At 36.1% G+C, this 14,170-nt stretch overlaps 1 protein-coding gene across 1 annotated transcript; it reads right to left on the minus strand.

Annotated features, from left to right (window-relative positions):
- Positions 1–7,968: 7,968 nt before the first annotated feature.
- On the minus strand, positions 7,969–9,248 carry LOC104215447 (uncharacterized). The gene is made up of 3 exons (XM_009765261.2): positions 8,735–9,248; positions 8,603–8,647; positions 7,969–8,426 (listed from the first exon to the last, which is right to left on the minus strand). Exons 1-3 carry the CDS (start codon positions 9,036–9,038, stop codon positions 8,290–8,292), a joined length of 486 nt encoding a protein of 161 aa, XP_009763563.1. The 5' UTR covers positions 9,039–9,248; the 3' UTR covers positions 7,969–8,289.
- Between the last annotated feature and the right edge of the window lie 4,922 nt (positions 9,249–14,170).

Consider the following 14,170-nt stretch of genomic DNA (forward strand, 5'->3'; position numbering starts at 1 on the left):
CGCTACCTCAAAACATTAACGGGGGATTTGTTTACTACACGATTTGCAGACTGTCGATTCGATGAGACACTTTTCCCAAAATTAGGGGAGAAGTTGGTGAAACCAAATGGGAAATTTTATGGAAAAATCCAACATTATCTCATTTTGATCCACGTGCCTCTATTTGTGAAAAAGAGGTGCAAAAGATTATCCACTTGCAGAAAATAACAAATCAAATGTCAGACGCATTTACGGATCTGAAAAGGATAACAAAATCACATATCCCTGCAGAGAATGTTCCAATCTGTATTGATGTCTCTGTTGGACAATCTTCTAGTGTCATAGCTAATGAGTCAAAAGCACGCCTAAAACGTGGCAGACCATTAGGTTCTAAGGATCAAAATCCTAGAAAAAGGAAAACAAATAATCAAAACGACACTACGAAAGAGTCTCACGAAGAAATCCACGATTTAATAAATTCTGAGATTCATGAGGAAACCACTGAGCCCAAGACTTAAGAAAATAAGGAACTATCAATAAATCCAATCGATATTGAGACAAATTTGAATCGATTGGATATAGTGGTGGATTATGTCTTTGCATATAATGTTGCATCTAACATTATGCAAGATAGTGATGACCTTGAACCTCAATCTGTTGGAGAATGTCGACAAAGACGTGATTGGCCAAAATGGCAAAAAGCAATCAAATCAGAGTTGAATTCACTTGCAAAATGTGAAGTTTTTGGGCCTGTAGTCCAAACATCTAATGGTGTTAAGCCTGTTGGCTATAAATGGGTCTTGTACGCAAGAGGAATGAGAAAAATGAGGTACAAAGATATAAGTCACGCCTTCTTGCACAAGGATTTTCACAAAGGTCTGGTGTCGATTATGAAGAGACATATTCACCCGTTATAGATGTTATAACGTTCTGTTATCTCATTAGTTTTGTTGTTCATGAAAAGCTATGCATTTAATGGATGTGGTTACCGCCTACCTCTATGGCTCACTTGATAATGAGATATACATGAAAATTCCCGATGGATTTAAAATGCCTAACGCATATAATTCAAAGTCCCGGAAAAATATTTTCGATTAAATTACAAAGATCTTTGTATGGTCTAAAGCAATCAGGACGAATGTGGTATAATCGTCTTAGTGAGTATTTATTAAAGGAAGTCTATATAAATGATGTCATTTGCCCATGGGTTTTTATAAAGAAAACAACATCGGAATTTATTGTACTTGCCGTATATGTTGATGACATAAACCTTATTGGAACTCCTATAGAACTCCAAAAGGCAATTGATTATTTAAAGAATAAATTCGAGATGAAAGATCTCGGAAAGACAAAATTATGTCTTAGTTTGCAAATTGAACATTTGGAATTTTTGTTAATCAATCTGCCTACATAAAACAGGTATTGAAATGGTTTTATATGGATGGAGCACATCCATTAAGTACTCTGATGGTTGTTCGATCACTTATTGTGAATAAGGATCCATTCTGACCTCAAGAAGAGAATGGAGAGCTATTTGGTCCTAAGTACCATATCTTAGTGCAATTGGTGCACCAATGTATCTTGCTAATACTACGAGGCCTGACACAACTTTTTCAGTTAATGTCTTAGCAAGATATAGCTCTGCTCCCACAAAGAGATATTGGAATGGAATCAAACACATATTGCGGTATCTAAAACGGACTACCGATATGGGTTTATTTTATGGCAATAATTGCAGTCCCGATCTTGTTGGTTATGTTGATGCTGAGTATTTATCTAACTCACACAAGGCTCGATCTCAAACAGGTTATGTGTTTACCTGTGGAAGCACTGCCATATCTTGGTGATCGACTAAGCAATCAATTGTGGCTACTTTATCTAATCATGCTGAGATAATTGCTATTCATGAAGCAAGTCGAGAATTTGTGTGGTTGAGAATTTGTATTACATTTTCTAATTTTTGGGTAATCTTTTCACTTCCTTTAATCCAGGGTGTTGTTTTTCTTACTTTATTATTTACTCTTTTTGCTCCTAATTTTTGTTTACACGGGGTAGTAAACCACCAATGTGTTTTTGTTATAATATGTGGGTATAATTTATCTAAAAATGGCATTCCTAATAATATATCTTTATTTGTGAATTCGTAACTATATATTTCTTCTATGGTTAATATTTTATCCCATATTTGTATTTTTATATTTCTTGCTTTATATGTTATCATACTTCCTTCATTATTAAATCCTGTTACTACTATGGGGGTTTTTAGCTTTTCCCATTTACTTTCTGGTAAACAATTATGTCTACACATATTAGCTTCTGCTCCTGTATCCACCATAGGTGTATAATATCTATTATAATATCCTTCTACTATTATTTTGGAAAGTATGTATATCTTTGGCATTATATCAAAGTTCTTTTTATTATTATTTTCTTATTTTCATAACTTATTGTTAATTGCCTATCTTCTAATTTATATGGTTTGACTTTTTCTAACCATTTTATCCCTAGTGTAATATTTTTATCTCCTTGATATATTTTAAAATTTATTAATATTGGTATTCCTCCAATAATTAATTCTTTTTCAGTTGTTTCTTCGTTTTTTCTTAACGCTTTTGGTAGTTCTGAATTTTGTTGTTCTATTGTTACTATCTCTTGTTCTGGTATTAGTTCTCTTATAACATAATTCTCTTCCTGCCCTGTATTTATTAGTATTAAATATTTTCTTTGGTCCATTATTCCTGTTATATAATAATGATGTGGGTTTATTTCTTCTATTTTTTGTTCTATTAATTTTTGTGGAGTGGTATAATTTATTCTTTTTGATGTACTTCTTGATGTACTTCTTGATGATGTTTCTGGCATTTCATTATTTATTCGTTTTGATGTGCTTAATCTTTCTTTTACTATTTCTAAATCTTCATCCATGTCTATTTCTGTATAACTGTAATCATTGTTGTCTATAACTGATACTATTCTTTCGAATGGATTTTCTATTTTTATTTTATTTATTTTATTTTTAGCTGTTATCTTATGTTTTGTTGTTAAGACATATAGATTTTTACATCTTGCTGTGAATATTTTACTTCCTGGTGCTAATTCTATTCCAGACATTTTCCAGTATAATACTAATGATTTATCTATATTTTTATCATCTACTGCTACTGAATAGTTAGCACTTACTATAAATTTAAATTTTTGGTATATTAAGTTACCTCTTACAGCACTTATTATACTCTTTTCTATAGGTTGTACAATCCTATCATCTGCCAAGTATATTTCTATAGGGGTATCTATTCCTTCCCTAAAACATGCTTTTATTAGGATCTCCGTTCCTCCTAAGTGTACATATTTTATTGGATTTTTTGCTTTTATATCTTGTATTTCTTTATTTAGTAGTCTTTTATTTAAAATTGGTATTTGTGCTTTACCTTTGATGTATTTACAATCTATTATATGTTCTCTTTGGCTTACTACATAGTATTCTTCTTTTTGTCTTTTAAACCAATTCTTTATTGTTGGTACTTCTAATATTTTGTCTATACTTAGATCCAATTCTTTTCCTTTTATTTGTTCAAATATATTAGCGTCAAATATTATTTTTTGTTCTGAAGATTGTTCATCTTGGTGTTCTTCTTGTTGTATAATTTGTATATCTTTTTCAGTCATAATTTTCTTCATCTGACTCTTCTATATCCTTGTTTATTTCATTTTCAGAGAACTCGTTTTCTGATATCTCATATATGCTGTCTTCACTGCTTAATTCATAATCTACATATTCTACTTGTGTATATTTATCATTATCTATCAATATTTCGGTAATTTGTTTCTTCTTTGGGTTTTTTGGTAATTTACAATCTTTGGCTAAGTGTCCTAGCTTTCCACAATTATAGCAAGTACATTCTGTTAGTTTTTTCTTTTTCCTATATGGTTTTTTATGTTTATAATTTTTTACATAATATCTTCTTCTTGGTTTCCTATATTTATATTTTGAATATTTTGATTTAAATTTCTTTTTCTTTCCTTCTTTTTTGTAATATTTATCTGTGCAGCCAAATTGGGGTGCTATTCTACTTTTGCAACATGCCAAATTTTTTACTAATATTTTTTCCATTTTCATGTTTTCTTTATATTTTTCACATAATTCTATAAACCAGTTTTGTAGAAATTTTATCCTTACTCCTAATGTATCTGCTAGTCCTGCTTCGTTCCAACTTTTTATTATTTTTGAGCTAAAGGGTTCTGGTAATTTTGTAAAATATAATTTTCTTATCTCTTTACTTTCATCTGGACTATATGTTCCTTTATAATAATAGTCTCTAAATGCACAAGTATATTCATCTATATAACACATATTACATATTGCTAATTTTGTCATTAAATTTCTATTTGTAATTTTTTCTTTATTTTGTTCTTCTACTTCTGTTGTCATACTACTAAATTCATTTCTTATTGCTATTTCATATTTATTTAATATATCTGTAACTGTTGTTGTAGTTGTACCGTCAAGTTTTTTATTACTCCTTAATGTGTCTAAGCTTTCACTTGATAAATTTTGTAACCATAATTTTACAGTTCCTATTAATGTTCTTTCTATATATCCTGGTGTTTCCGTTATTGTTATTTTATTATCTATTAGTTGTTTTGAGATATATCCTATCCATAATTGTATTGTTTTATTTATATCTGCTACACAATCTAGATCTAAAAAATTATATTGTTCAGTTATCTGTCTTGGTGCCCATTTCTTATTTAACCTTTTATCCCATAATGTTTTGTTTCTGTCATATGCATCATAACTTACTCTGTAATAGGTTGGGTTTAATTGTTTTGGATTTTTTATTCCTGATATGCTTGGTTTATCTTCGTTCATATCTCCTGTATTTATTTCTGGGTTTATTTTTATCTTTTCTGTTTTTTCTATAAGTTCTGTGTATGTTTCACTTGTTTCTGAATAGTTTTCTCCTAGTTCTGTGTCTTTATCACTTTGGTCATTTATTTCGTTTATACTTATTTTTGATGGACTCTCCTGTACTTCTTCTAACTGTAATTTGAATCTTTCTATCTCATTTGTTAGTTTTAGTTCTTCTTCTTCTTCTTTACGTTTTTCCTTTTCTTTTAGTTTATTTGCATACATCTGTTTTAGCATCTCTAATTCTTTTTCTAATTCTGTTATTTTAGTGTTTTTTACTTCCTCTATCTGTTGTATTTTTTCTTTAGCTTGCTGTTGTATTTCTTTAATCTCTCGTTTTCTATCTATTTCTTCGTTTTCTTTTGTTATTCTAACCATGGCGGTTAAACTATCCTCTAGTTTTACAGTTTCTTTTTCTAACATTAAGTTTAGGTTATTTCCTATTTTTTTATATCTTCTTCCTAAGTTAGAAAATATTATTGTTATTTTTAATCCTTCTGGATTCTCATATGTTTTCTCTTCTAATGCGAATTCTTCTTTATTCATCTTTTATCCTTTAGATAACAAACATATTTATATTCTGTTTTAGATATTATATCGATTAATTTGGACAGCCTAGCTTTGTTTATTTTTGTGATACTTAAGTATTCATATTCTATATATAGTTTCTTTAGTTTCTTCCTAATTTTCTGCGATTTCTTAGTTATTTTGATTGTTTCACTGTTTTGCGGGTTTGTACTATTAATGTCAGTGTTATTTTTCATGATTTGCTTCTTAATATAAATGTTTATTTTTCATAGCTCTGATACCAATTTGGTTATCATGATTTGGTTTTAACGAGGCAACCAAAAGGCGTATTGTTAGATATGTGTACTCTTTTTCTTTTACTAGATTTTTTTACCATTGGGTTTTATTTTAGTTAAGGTTTTAACGAGGCACATTACTTATTGAGTAGACATTCAAGGGGGAGTGTTAAGAATAGAATTGTAATTAGAGTGAATGTCTATCTTGTAGAGAGTTTTACTTTGTGGCTAAATCATTTTTCCCCTATAAATAGAGGGGTCTTACCCCATTTTAAATCATCCCAAAATTCAACAAGAATTACTCTCTTTCTTTGTAATATTGTTCTTCTACTATTATTGTTTTATTACACCAATCCAGAATTTCGTTTCGCATGAATATGAAGATACTACTAGTCTTTACGATATAGTATATCAATTTAAAATTATTAAATATATATTTTTTAAATATTTTTTTAAATACCTATTTTATATGCAAATATAATTGTCACATATTAAAGTAATTTAATTTTGAATTTATTTAATTTGTATTCTTTAATTTATTTCAAAATAAAAAAAATTAGCTATGTAATTATACTTGTGTAACAAAATATGACATATAAAATTAAACAATAACTATATTACGACAAACAAACAAATTTATATAAGTTTAAAGTAGGCTATACCCTAAATCCAATTACAAGGTATTCTACCAAACATGATCTATAAATCTTTTTCATGTGATTATTTTCAACTGCTTCTAGCATGATTTCCTTTCGTTTGGATAAAGGTGGTGCCTGAACTAATTTTGTGAATCATTTTTATTAATTCATCGATCTACCTTTCATTAGAAGGTATCAAGTAGCTTTGTTCACTAAAATTAAAATTAGGTCAAATGGGTAAAATCAACTAACTGTACCATTTATAGAATGCTACTGGGAATTTGACTTCTGGCTATTCAAACAATTAAAATTCTCTGCAGCAGACTGTCGAATTGCTTGCTTTCTTTAGATTCAAATCAAGTGAACTTTGATTAATGTTTAGCATGTATTATGTCATCATTTTAATATGAGAAAAATGTCAACTCATAATACTTTTCTTGCAAAGTATAAAGCTCGGTTTTAATTTACAATAATAGATTAATTAAGTCCAATTCAATTTAAAGGATTGGTTGAATTGACAATCAAGCAGTGAAAAATACTACTAACAAATTTGGATATTGGAACATAGGGAACATGGATAGGTAATTTATCGAGAAGGTGAGCAGAAACTTTTAGTCAATGAATAATAGGTAGATGGCAAAATTCTTTTATATCAGAATTAGCTGCTAAAATTTAAGCCTTCGACCAGACATCACATGCTGATTCTTCAATGCACCTAATATTGTCCTCATAAAATAGGGGAATGTTACCAAACAAAGACGAAATCAAAGGACATGGTCATATATTTGAAAAATGGAAATAGACTACTGCCCATTACGATATGGACATTGAAACTTTGTGTAAAAATTACAGAAGCAGACTCCTCCACCAAATGTTAAGGAAAAGTGTATTTATATTCTAATGTTATGTTAAAAAATAAAAGAGGAGCATTTATAATAGGAAAATAGAAGTGTAGTAAAGCATGAATATCACATAGGAAAGGTGAACGTGTTGGTGAGAAATAAAGAGAAAGAGAATCGAGAATTTAATGAGGGAGGAGGAGCCAATGGGGAATCTGAGTAAAGTCTTCCCAGCTGGCAATTCTAAGCGAAACACGAGGCACTTGTAACGGTTACAACTTTCCAGCTGTTTCCCATTCACATCATCACTCCCCTCATTCATATCTGCTCTGCCTCACTTCACCTTTCTTCCCTATCCATAACTACTGTACATCTTTTTGTATTTTTATTTTAATTATGTAAGTCTCAGTTTAGAGTGGTCCCCAGTGTTCAGAAAGAAGAGAAAGGTTTGAAAAAAAAACTGAGATTGGTTCCAAGAATTAAAATGTAAACATTGTTAAACGTTGTTCATACATGAATTGTTATCCAACTTATACTTTGTTTAAAAAACACACATAAATTCTAGTATAATGTTAGCTATTGTGATAGTGCAACATTGTGTTTCTAGTGTACACACTACCTACATCAGTAAAGTAATATTGCAGAATTTGATACCGATCATTTTTCTTATTCCTCAAACCAGACAACCAAAGCAATCACTAATACGTTGTATTCTACTGATTTAAATTCCTAAAGATTGACTAAATCTTGCGCCCGATAAATGCTTAATTACTGGGAAATACCGATAATTTACATTTTCCTTTTTAGTTTTCAGCTCCAGCTCAGTAATTTCCATTTACTTGCCCCAAAAACTTGGCTTGGCAGTGAATATTCTGTTTTTGGTACATCAAATAAAGTAAAGTAAAATATTTACACGAGTAGTGCACACGCGGTTAAGTTTGTTCGGTAAACAGCCAAATGACCAATTAACCAAAAGACACGCGTGGTAAATACTTTCCAAGTAAAAAACGGTAGTTACGCACGTGGGAGAGCTCCGTCGACGGAGAATTCGCCATGAATAGAGCTATATCGAGTGAAATGAGGAGAATAATAAAGAAGAGAGAGAAACACAAAACAGCGGCTTAAAAATCGGCGAGTTTCCGGTGGAGCCGATGTTTTGGATCCTGCCTATCAATCTCTTGCAAGTTGCTTATGCTTCGGATCGGTAAAACATCGCTTTCTAACACTCTCTGTAACTCGTCATCAATATTTGCTGATTCTGCATACACATAACAAATAAGCACTCACTAGAGCAAACAAAATGCTGTGAAAACACATCGAAATCGAATTTCTGAGTGAAAGTGATAAATACTTGAGTATAATGTAACTGAATCTGAAACATAAATTGAAAAACCAATCTCCAAAACGGAGAAACAGAATGTGCATTATATATACCTATAGGCTTGGCGAAGCCTTCAAATCCATGAAATTGAGCTAAATCTGAAAAGAAGCACAAAAATCAGCAAAATAGATTAAAAAGAAGTTTCACGAGTTCGTCTTTCTCTGACTCACAGAAGTATAATGTACCTTTATCAGAAGGAATATGCGAGAAGAGATAGAGGATGAGGAAGCAGAGGAAAGTCAGAAGAGGAATGAGATGAATATACTTCTCAGCTCTGGACAATGACTTATTAAGAGATTTGATTGACTTGCGTACTTGTTCATCTTCTAAGAGTGAAGGAGAGGCGGCTTGGTCCTTCATCAGCATTATCTTCTGAGAGTCCGCCGCCACCGTGACGACGGCGGAGGAGTCGTCCCTGCCGCCGACGATGATGACTCCATGTGGGTGGAGTAACTTGGATCCCGGTGAGCCGAGAGATTGTCTATGCATGTTGAGAGAGAAACGGCGATTGAGAAAGAGTATGCTTAGAGGAGTGTTTGGTGGCTGCTTTGCTAGCTGCTCTGAGGTTGTATTTAGTCTGGGGATTTATTAGCAAATAAATACCATTAAATTTGAGATACACTTGTACCAAAAATAAAAAATAAATTATACTAAACCCCGTAACTCTTAACGACTCAGGTGCGGAGAAATCTCCTTGTTACAAAGACACTTTAGTCCCCTATATTTATGAATATTCGACATTTATTTTTTCTGCGAATAGACAACACATATTAATTTGTGTAATATTTTTCATTATGCAAAGTACTAAATTTTTATCGTTCATATAAAACTTTAATTTACAAAACATTTTTTTTTGAAAAGGGGATTAAATATATTTTTAAACGGATTTGCCCCGAGCCAACCAGACCAGTCCAACCCGTTGAACCAGAGTTAACTTAAGCAAGACATTTAACACCACCCCCCCCCCCCCCAAAAAAAAGGCTAAAAAGTATAGGTCTTAAATTGGCTAAAAAAATTCAAATCCAACACTACTCAACCAGCGAGTTGAGTTAGGCAAACCCATGAGTCAAGTCAATATTCAGGTAATTGGCACGAATGGCCTCATGAGGATGACTTTAAATATTGTCCTCAATCATGAATGTATTTAAAAAATAACTTCTGGATTCCCCTATTTCTTCGGGGTTATTTTTATCGGATCGATAGTGTTTAGGTATATTTACTCTATCTATATTGTTAATTGTACACAAACTATACTCAATTGGCGTAATTTTGTTTTTGTTCATTTGTTCACCAAACTCTCATATTAACATAACTTTTTGTTATCCACAATCGACATATCTGTTAAATTATTCATCAAAGTCTACCTGATTGATACAAGTTATTTACGTGAAAATGATAATAACAATTAAATTTGATTATGGGACTCTAAAAATATGTGATCTATTTTTATGCTAGTTGTTAAGCAGTTGATGCTATGCATTTGAGACTTAGTAACAAAATGAGAGTCAAGGATAAGGTGATAATCGAACTGATAGTTTAACAGCTGGGGCCTCGAGTTGTCGATTCGGGGGCCTCGAGGTAGATTTCGGAGCTCGGCTGAGAGCTATCGAGGGGTGTCGAAGTATGACTAACAGTTATAATAAAATTAACGGAGGTTCTTTATGGCCAATAATAAACAATAAATGAAGAACAACAAGGAAGATAATAAATAAAAGCAATAATATCAAAAGAGTATGTTAGAGAGCAAATGGAATGTTCTTGTATATTTTCGTGTGGAGCAACTGAAGACCTTTACAAGATGACAAGGATCCCCTTTATATAGAAGGAGAATCTCAACATAATACAAAATACATTAATTACAAAGATAAAGGGATATGACAGCTATATGACACCCTAATCCAGGGCTAGGGTAGTCCACTAGGCTGTGTCAGTCCTAGTCGTGTACCTTGGGAACTCCCCACTCCTACCATAGTTGTGGTCGACATTATCCCAAGGTGGGGTGTTGATGAACCTCGAAGGGTAAATTCGATCGTAGACTTGAAGCCCCGAGGCTTCGAGATGATCTTCTGAGGTGCCTCGATAACGAGGAATTGGACCCTCCGATTTCACAGTACATAGATAATCTTCGCGTTTCTTAGAGTGAAAGTGATAAGAAATGACCTTGAACCTTTGTCACCTCCGATATTCTTGCGATGACGGCAGTCATAAAGTGCCAAAAGATGGTGTACACACATCCCTCGAAGGCCTCCGCATTGATTATGGCAGTTAGCTGCCCCTTGGCCTCCTTCGATGTGCATGTGAGGCTTCTATAAATACTCCCTTCCTTGTTCTTCCCAACTCATTACATTTCCAAAACCCAAAAAAGGTTCCTTCTTCCTTTACCCTTGTTCTTTCCTAGGAACGCGACTCCCCTTTCTCTCCTGAAATTTTCTAGCAATGGCGAAAACTTCCGCCTCTGTTTCCCAAGAGAATGTGGCCTCATCATCTTCTCTTTTATATCAAGGCGAAGCGACAATGCCTCTTCGTGCTGAGGAATGCGTTCCAGGATCTTTCGCGATGGCTTCTGATTTCAAGGTCCAAAGGCCTTCTTCGAAGCCGGGGCGCAGTGAGCCCGTGACTCAGTATATTAGCTCGATAACAGACGTCAGAAGAGTGAAAGCTGATTGTCGCTGCGGGGACGCGGTGCTTGTGGAGATCCCTTCTTGGGAGGAGGATATTACGACATACAAAACAGGTTTTCTCAGTGTATACACTTATCCGTTTACTCTAGGTCCGGTGGGGCCATCTTCGCCCCTGATCGACCCCGTGATTCTCGACTTCTCCCAACGATGCCAAGTGACCCTTGGCCAAATTCATCCTTCATTCTGGCGTGTTGTTTACATGATCAGGTACTACGTGAACATGATTAGGGAGATGCCCTTCACCCTTGATCATCTGATCAGGATGTAAAGCTACCGTCTCTTCCGTAGAGGTCTAATCAAACTCTGCTACTAAGCCCCGAGGGCCCTCTTTGCCTACACCGAGGAGCCCGGGAATGGAGGATGGATAAGCCGTTTTGTCCGAGTAAAGACTTCTGACCTGATCCCGATGGAAAAGATGTCGTTTCCCGAGAGGTGGAATGTGGAACGTAAGTAGACACGTTATCTAGAATTCCCTCGCTTCTCTTTGAATATGTCCTTCCACACATTTAACTTTTCTTGCTAATGCAGCTATAACATTTTACCCTGGTGCGGTTCCGGACCACCCGGGTTGGGTTGGCCGCCTGGACTCGATTTGCCCGTATGCTGAGCGAGTGTGGCATAATTTATCCCAGGCCCAGTGGGAAGCTAAGGATCATGGTGAGCCTCTACCTTGCTATATTCATCCTTTTCGATTTAAATCGCTACTGGCAGAGCTCTCGTTCCCTGTGCTTACTTCTTGCATTTGTGTAGGTCTGGGGGAAGTCCCCTTGATGAAAGGAGCATTACCCGGCGGGGAGGGTGATTTGGTATCCGATGAAGGGAAGAAGAGACAAAGGGATCCGTTGGACGGGCCTTCTAAATCTAAGAAGATTAAGGTAGAAGAAGCTAAGGCCAAACCGACAGCTCTAATCCCGGAAACTACGGGAAACCCTCGAGTTGAGGGTGAGAAGGAAAATAGCTTCTCGACAATGATGGAGGAAGGGATAAACCTGGCCGATCCTGGGGCCGTAGAGATGATGGCTTCCGAGCCGTTAACTGATGTCGTTGTGGTCCCACTTCATAGTGGAGAGACAATTGAGGGAGTATCGGGTTCTACCCCCGAGCTGGTCGGTGGTCAGAGTTCCCCTCGGTCTGGGGTGCCTTCGTTAGGTGGTTTAGAGGGGCCTAGTTCTGGGGCCCTGAATGGACAAGGGATAGTCCTGACTGACCCTGCTAGTGCCATGGTCGTGATTGATTCTCCTTAGGGAATGACCCTACCTTCTAAAGGAGTGCAAGATGCCCTGGACAAAGAATCTCTCGATGTGGGGATGCCTGTCAATGGTGGAGATGTGCTCGAAAGGCTTCCAACCGTTCCCGATGGAGTCCTTAAGATCGATGCTTCCCTTGTCTTTGGTGAGATGAGCAGGCTTTGCGAGCAGGTAATCTTTGCAAACCCTGCCTGTCGCTCGGGCCTCGGTTGCCTTGACCTTTGTCTCTCTAACTTGTCTTTTTTCGTGGCTTCAGGCCAAGGCGCGTTACTATCGGACTTTCACCTAGTATCAGGTCGATGTGACCCGTCTCGAGCGTGAGAAGGCTCTCCTTACTGAACAAGTTATCTAGTCCCCGTTTGCCATTATCTGAATGTTTTGCCAGATCCCAGTGTTTTAACGTCTTGGATCTGATTTGTGTAGTTTGAGAAGGAAGGTGCCCTGCTGAGGGAGGAGCTTCGGGCTAGAGACTCTGAAGTCTCTGAACTCAAACGGCGTGAGAGAGAGATAACTTCCGAGAGGGATGACCTCCAGGAGAAGGTGACCTTAGTTGGGGGTCAGCTTAGTGAGGCGAGGGAGGATAGTAACAAGTACAAAGGTCTCCATTTTGAGTTCGTGGCTGCATTATCCAGGATCAAAACTGAGCCGAGATGCTTATATCTTTGCATGGAGAGGATGCTATTGCGACAAGTGCTCAAGCCGGAGGGGCGACCGAGGGGGCTGAGCCGAGATTGACTCGGGGCAGTGGAGCGTGCTCGATTAGGATCTCGGGGGCAGACTTTCGGGGACATACATGCGGGAGATATCATTTTTCCTGCCGAGTTCGAGAGGGTGGAGACCCTAGAGAAGAGATATGCTGCCTTGCTTGCTTACGGAGGTGAGTCGAGCAGTGGCTCAGGAGGTGATAAAAATAAAGGCTGAGCCCCCGAAGGGGAAGAGGCCGTCGAAGAGGGGCCACTAAAGGACCCATAGATATTGGGGTGCAACCTTTGGTGGAGACATCGAAGATGTAGGTTTGATGGTAGATTAGGATTTTGTTCGGTTCTCTCTTTGTAAGGGTTTTTTTAGGACTTGTAAACATCCCCCCTGGAGGTTATAAGAAGGCTTTTTATTTCCTATTCCTTCCTTCCTTTTTTTTTCGGAAACCCTATGTGATGATGTACTTTGACTTTCGACCCAAGGTCCCGATCATCAGGTTAGACCCTCGGGCTTCGCTATTATCGAGCGACTTGGCTTTTATGTATCGGGCCAGCATGACCTTTGATCTTAGCACTGGTGATAGTGACTCATATGCACTGGGTCGGTTCCCCCTTTTATAGTAAGCTGGCATTTGAGCTCTTGTGCTTTTAGGCATTTTTAATAGATTGAGCTCAGTTTCCAAGTCAAATCTCGACTCGAGTTCATCTGACCCTCAAGTTTTTAGAATTTCAAGCTGGTCCTTAGGCTCTTACACGTTGGATAGGAGCGACCTTATGTGTTAGTTGGTGACTATAGCTCTTACGCCTTGGGTCGAAGCGACCTTTTATGCTGGCTGGAGACAATGGCTCTTACGCCTTGGGTCTGAGCGACCTTTTATATGGGTGGCCCTGAGGCCCATTAGGCTGGCAACAATGGCTCTTACAATTTGCTCTTAGGCATATTTAGTTAACTATTTTGGGTTCAGTCTCCGAGTCGGGTTTCAACTCGAGCTCAT

This window comes from Nicotiana sylvestris, chromosome 8, assembly GCF_000393655.2.
Source record: "Nicotiana sylvestris chromosome 8, ASM39365v2, whole genome shotgun sequence".
NCBI classification, from domain to species: domain Eukaryota; kingdom Viridiplantae; phylum Streptophyta; class Magnoliopsida; order Solanales; family Solanaceae; genus Nicotiana; species Nicotiana sylvestris.

Bases quoted from the DNA above. Each gene is read 5' to 3' on its own strand.
- LOC104215447 (XM_009765261.2), bottom strand. From the start codon at position 9,038: ATGCATAGACAATCTCTCGGCTCACCGGGATCCAAGTTACTCCACCCA. The intron at 8,648-8,734 runs GTACATTATACT...GCTTCTTTTCAG, and splicing joins GCATATTCCTTCTGATAAAG to ATTTAGCTCAATTTCATGGA. The intron at 8,427-8,602 runs GTATATATAATG...ATGTGTATGCAG, and splicing joins AGGCTTCGCCAAGCCTATAG to AATCAGCAAATATTGATGAC.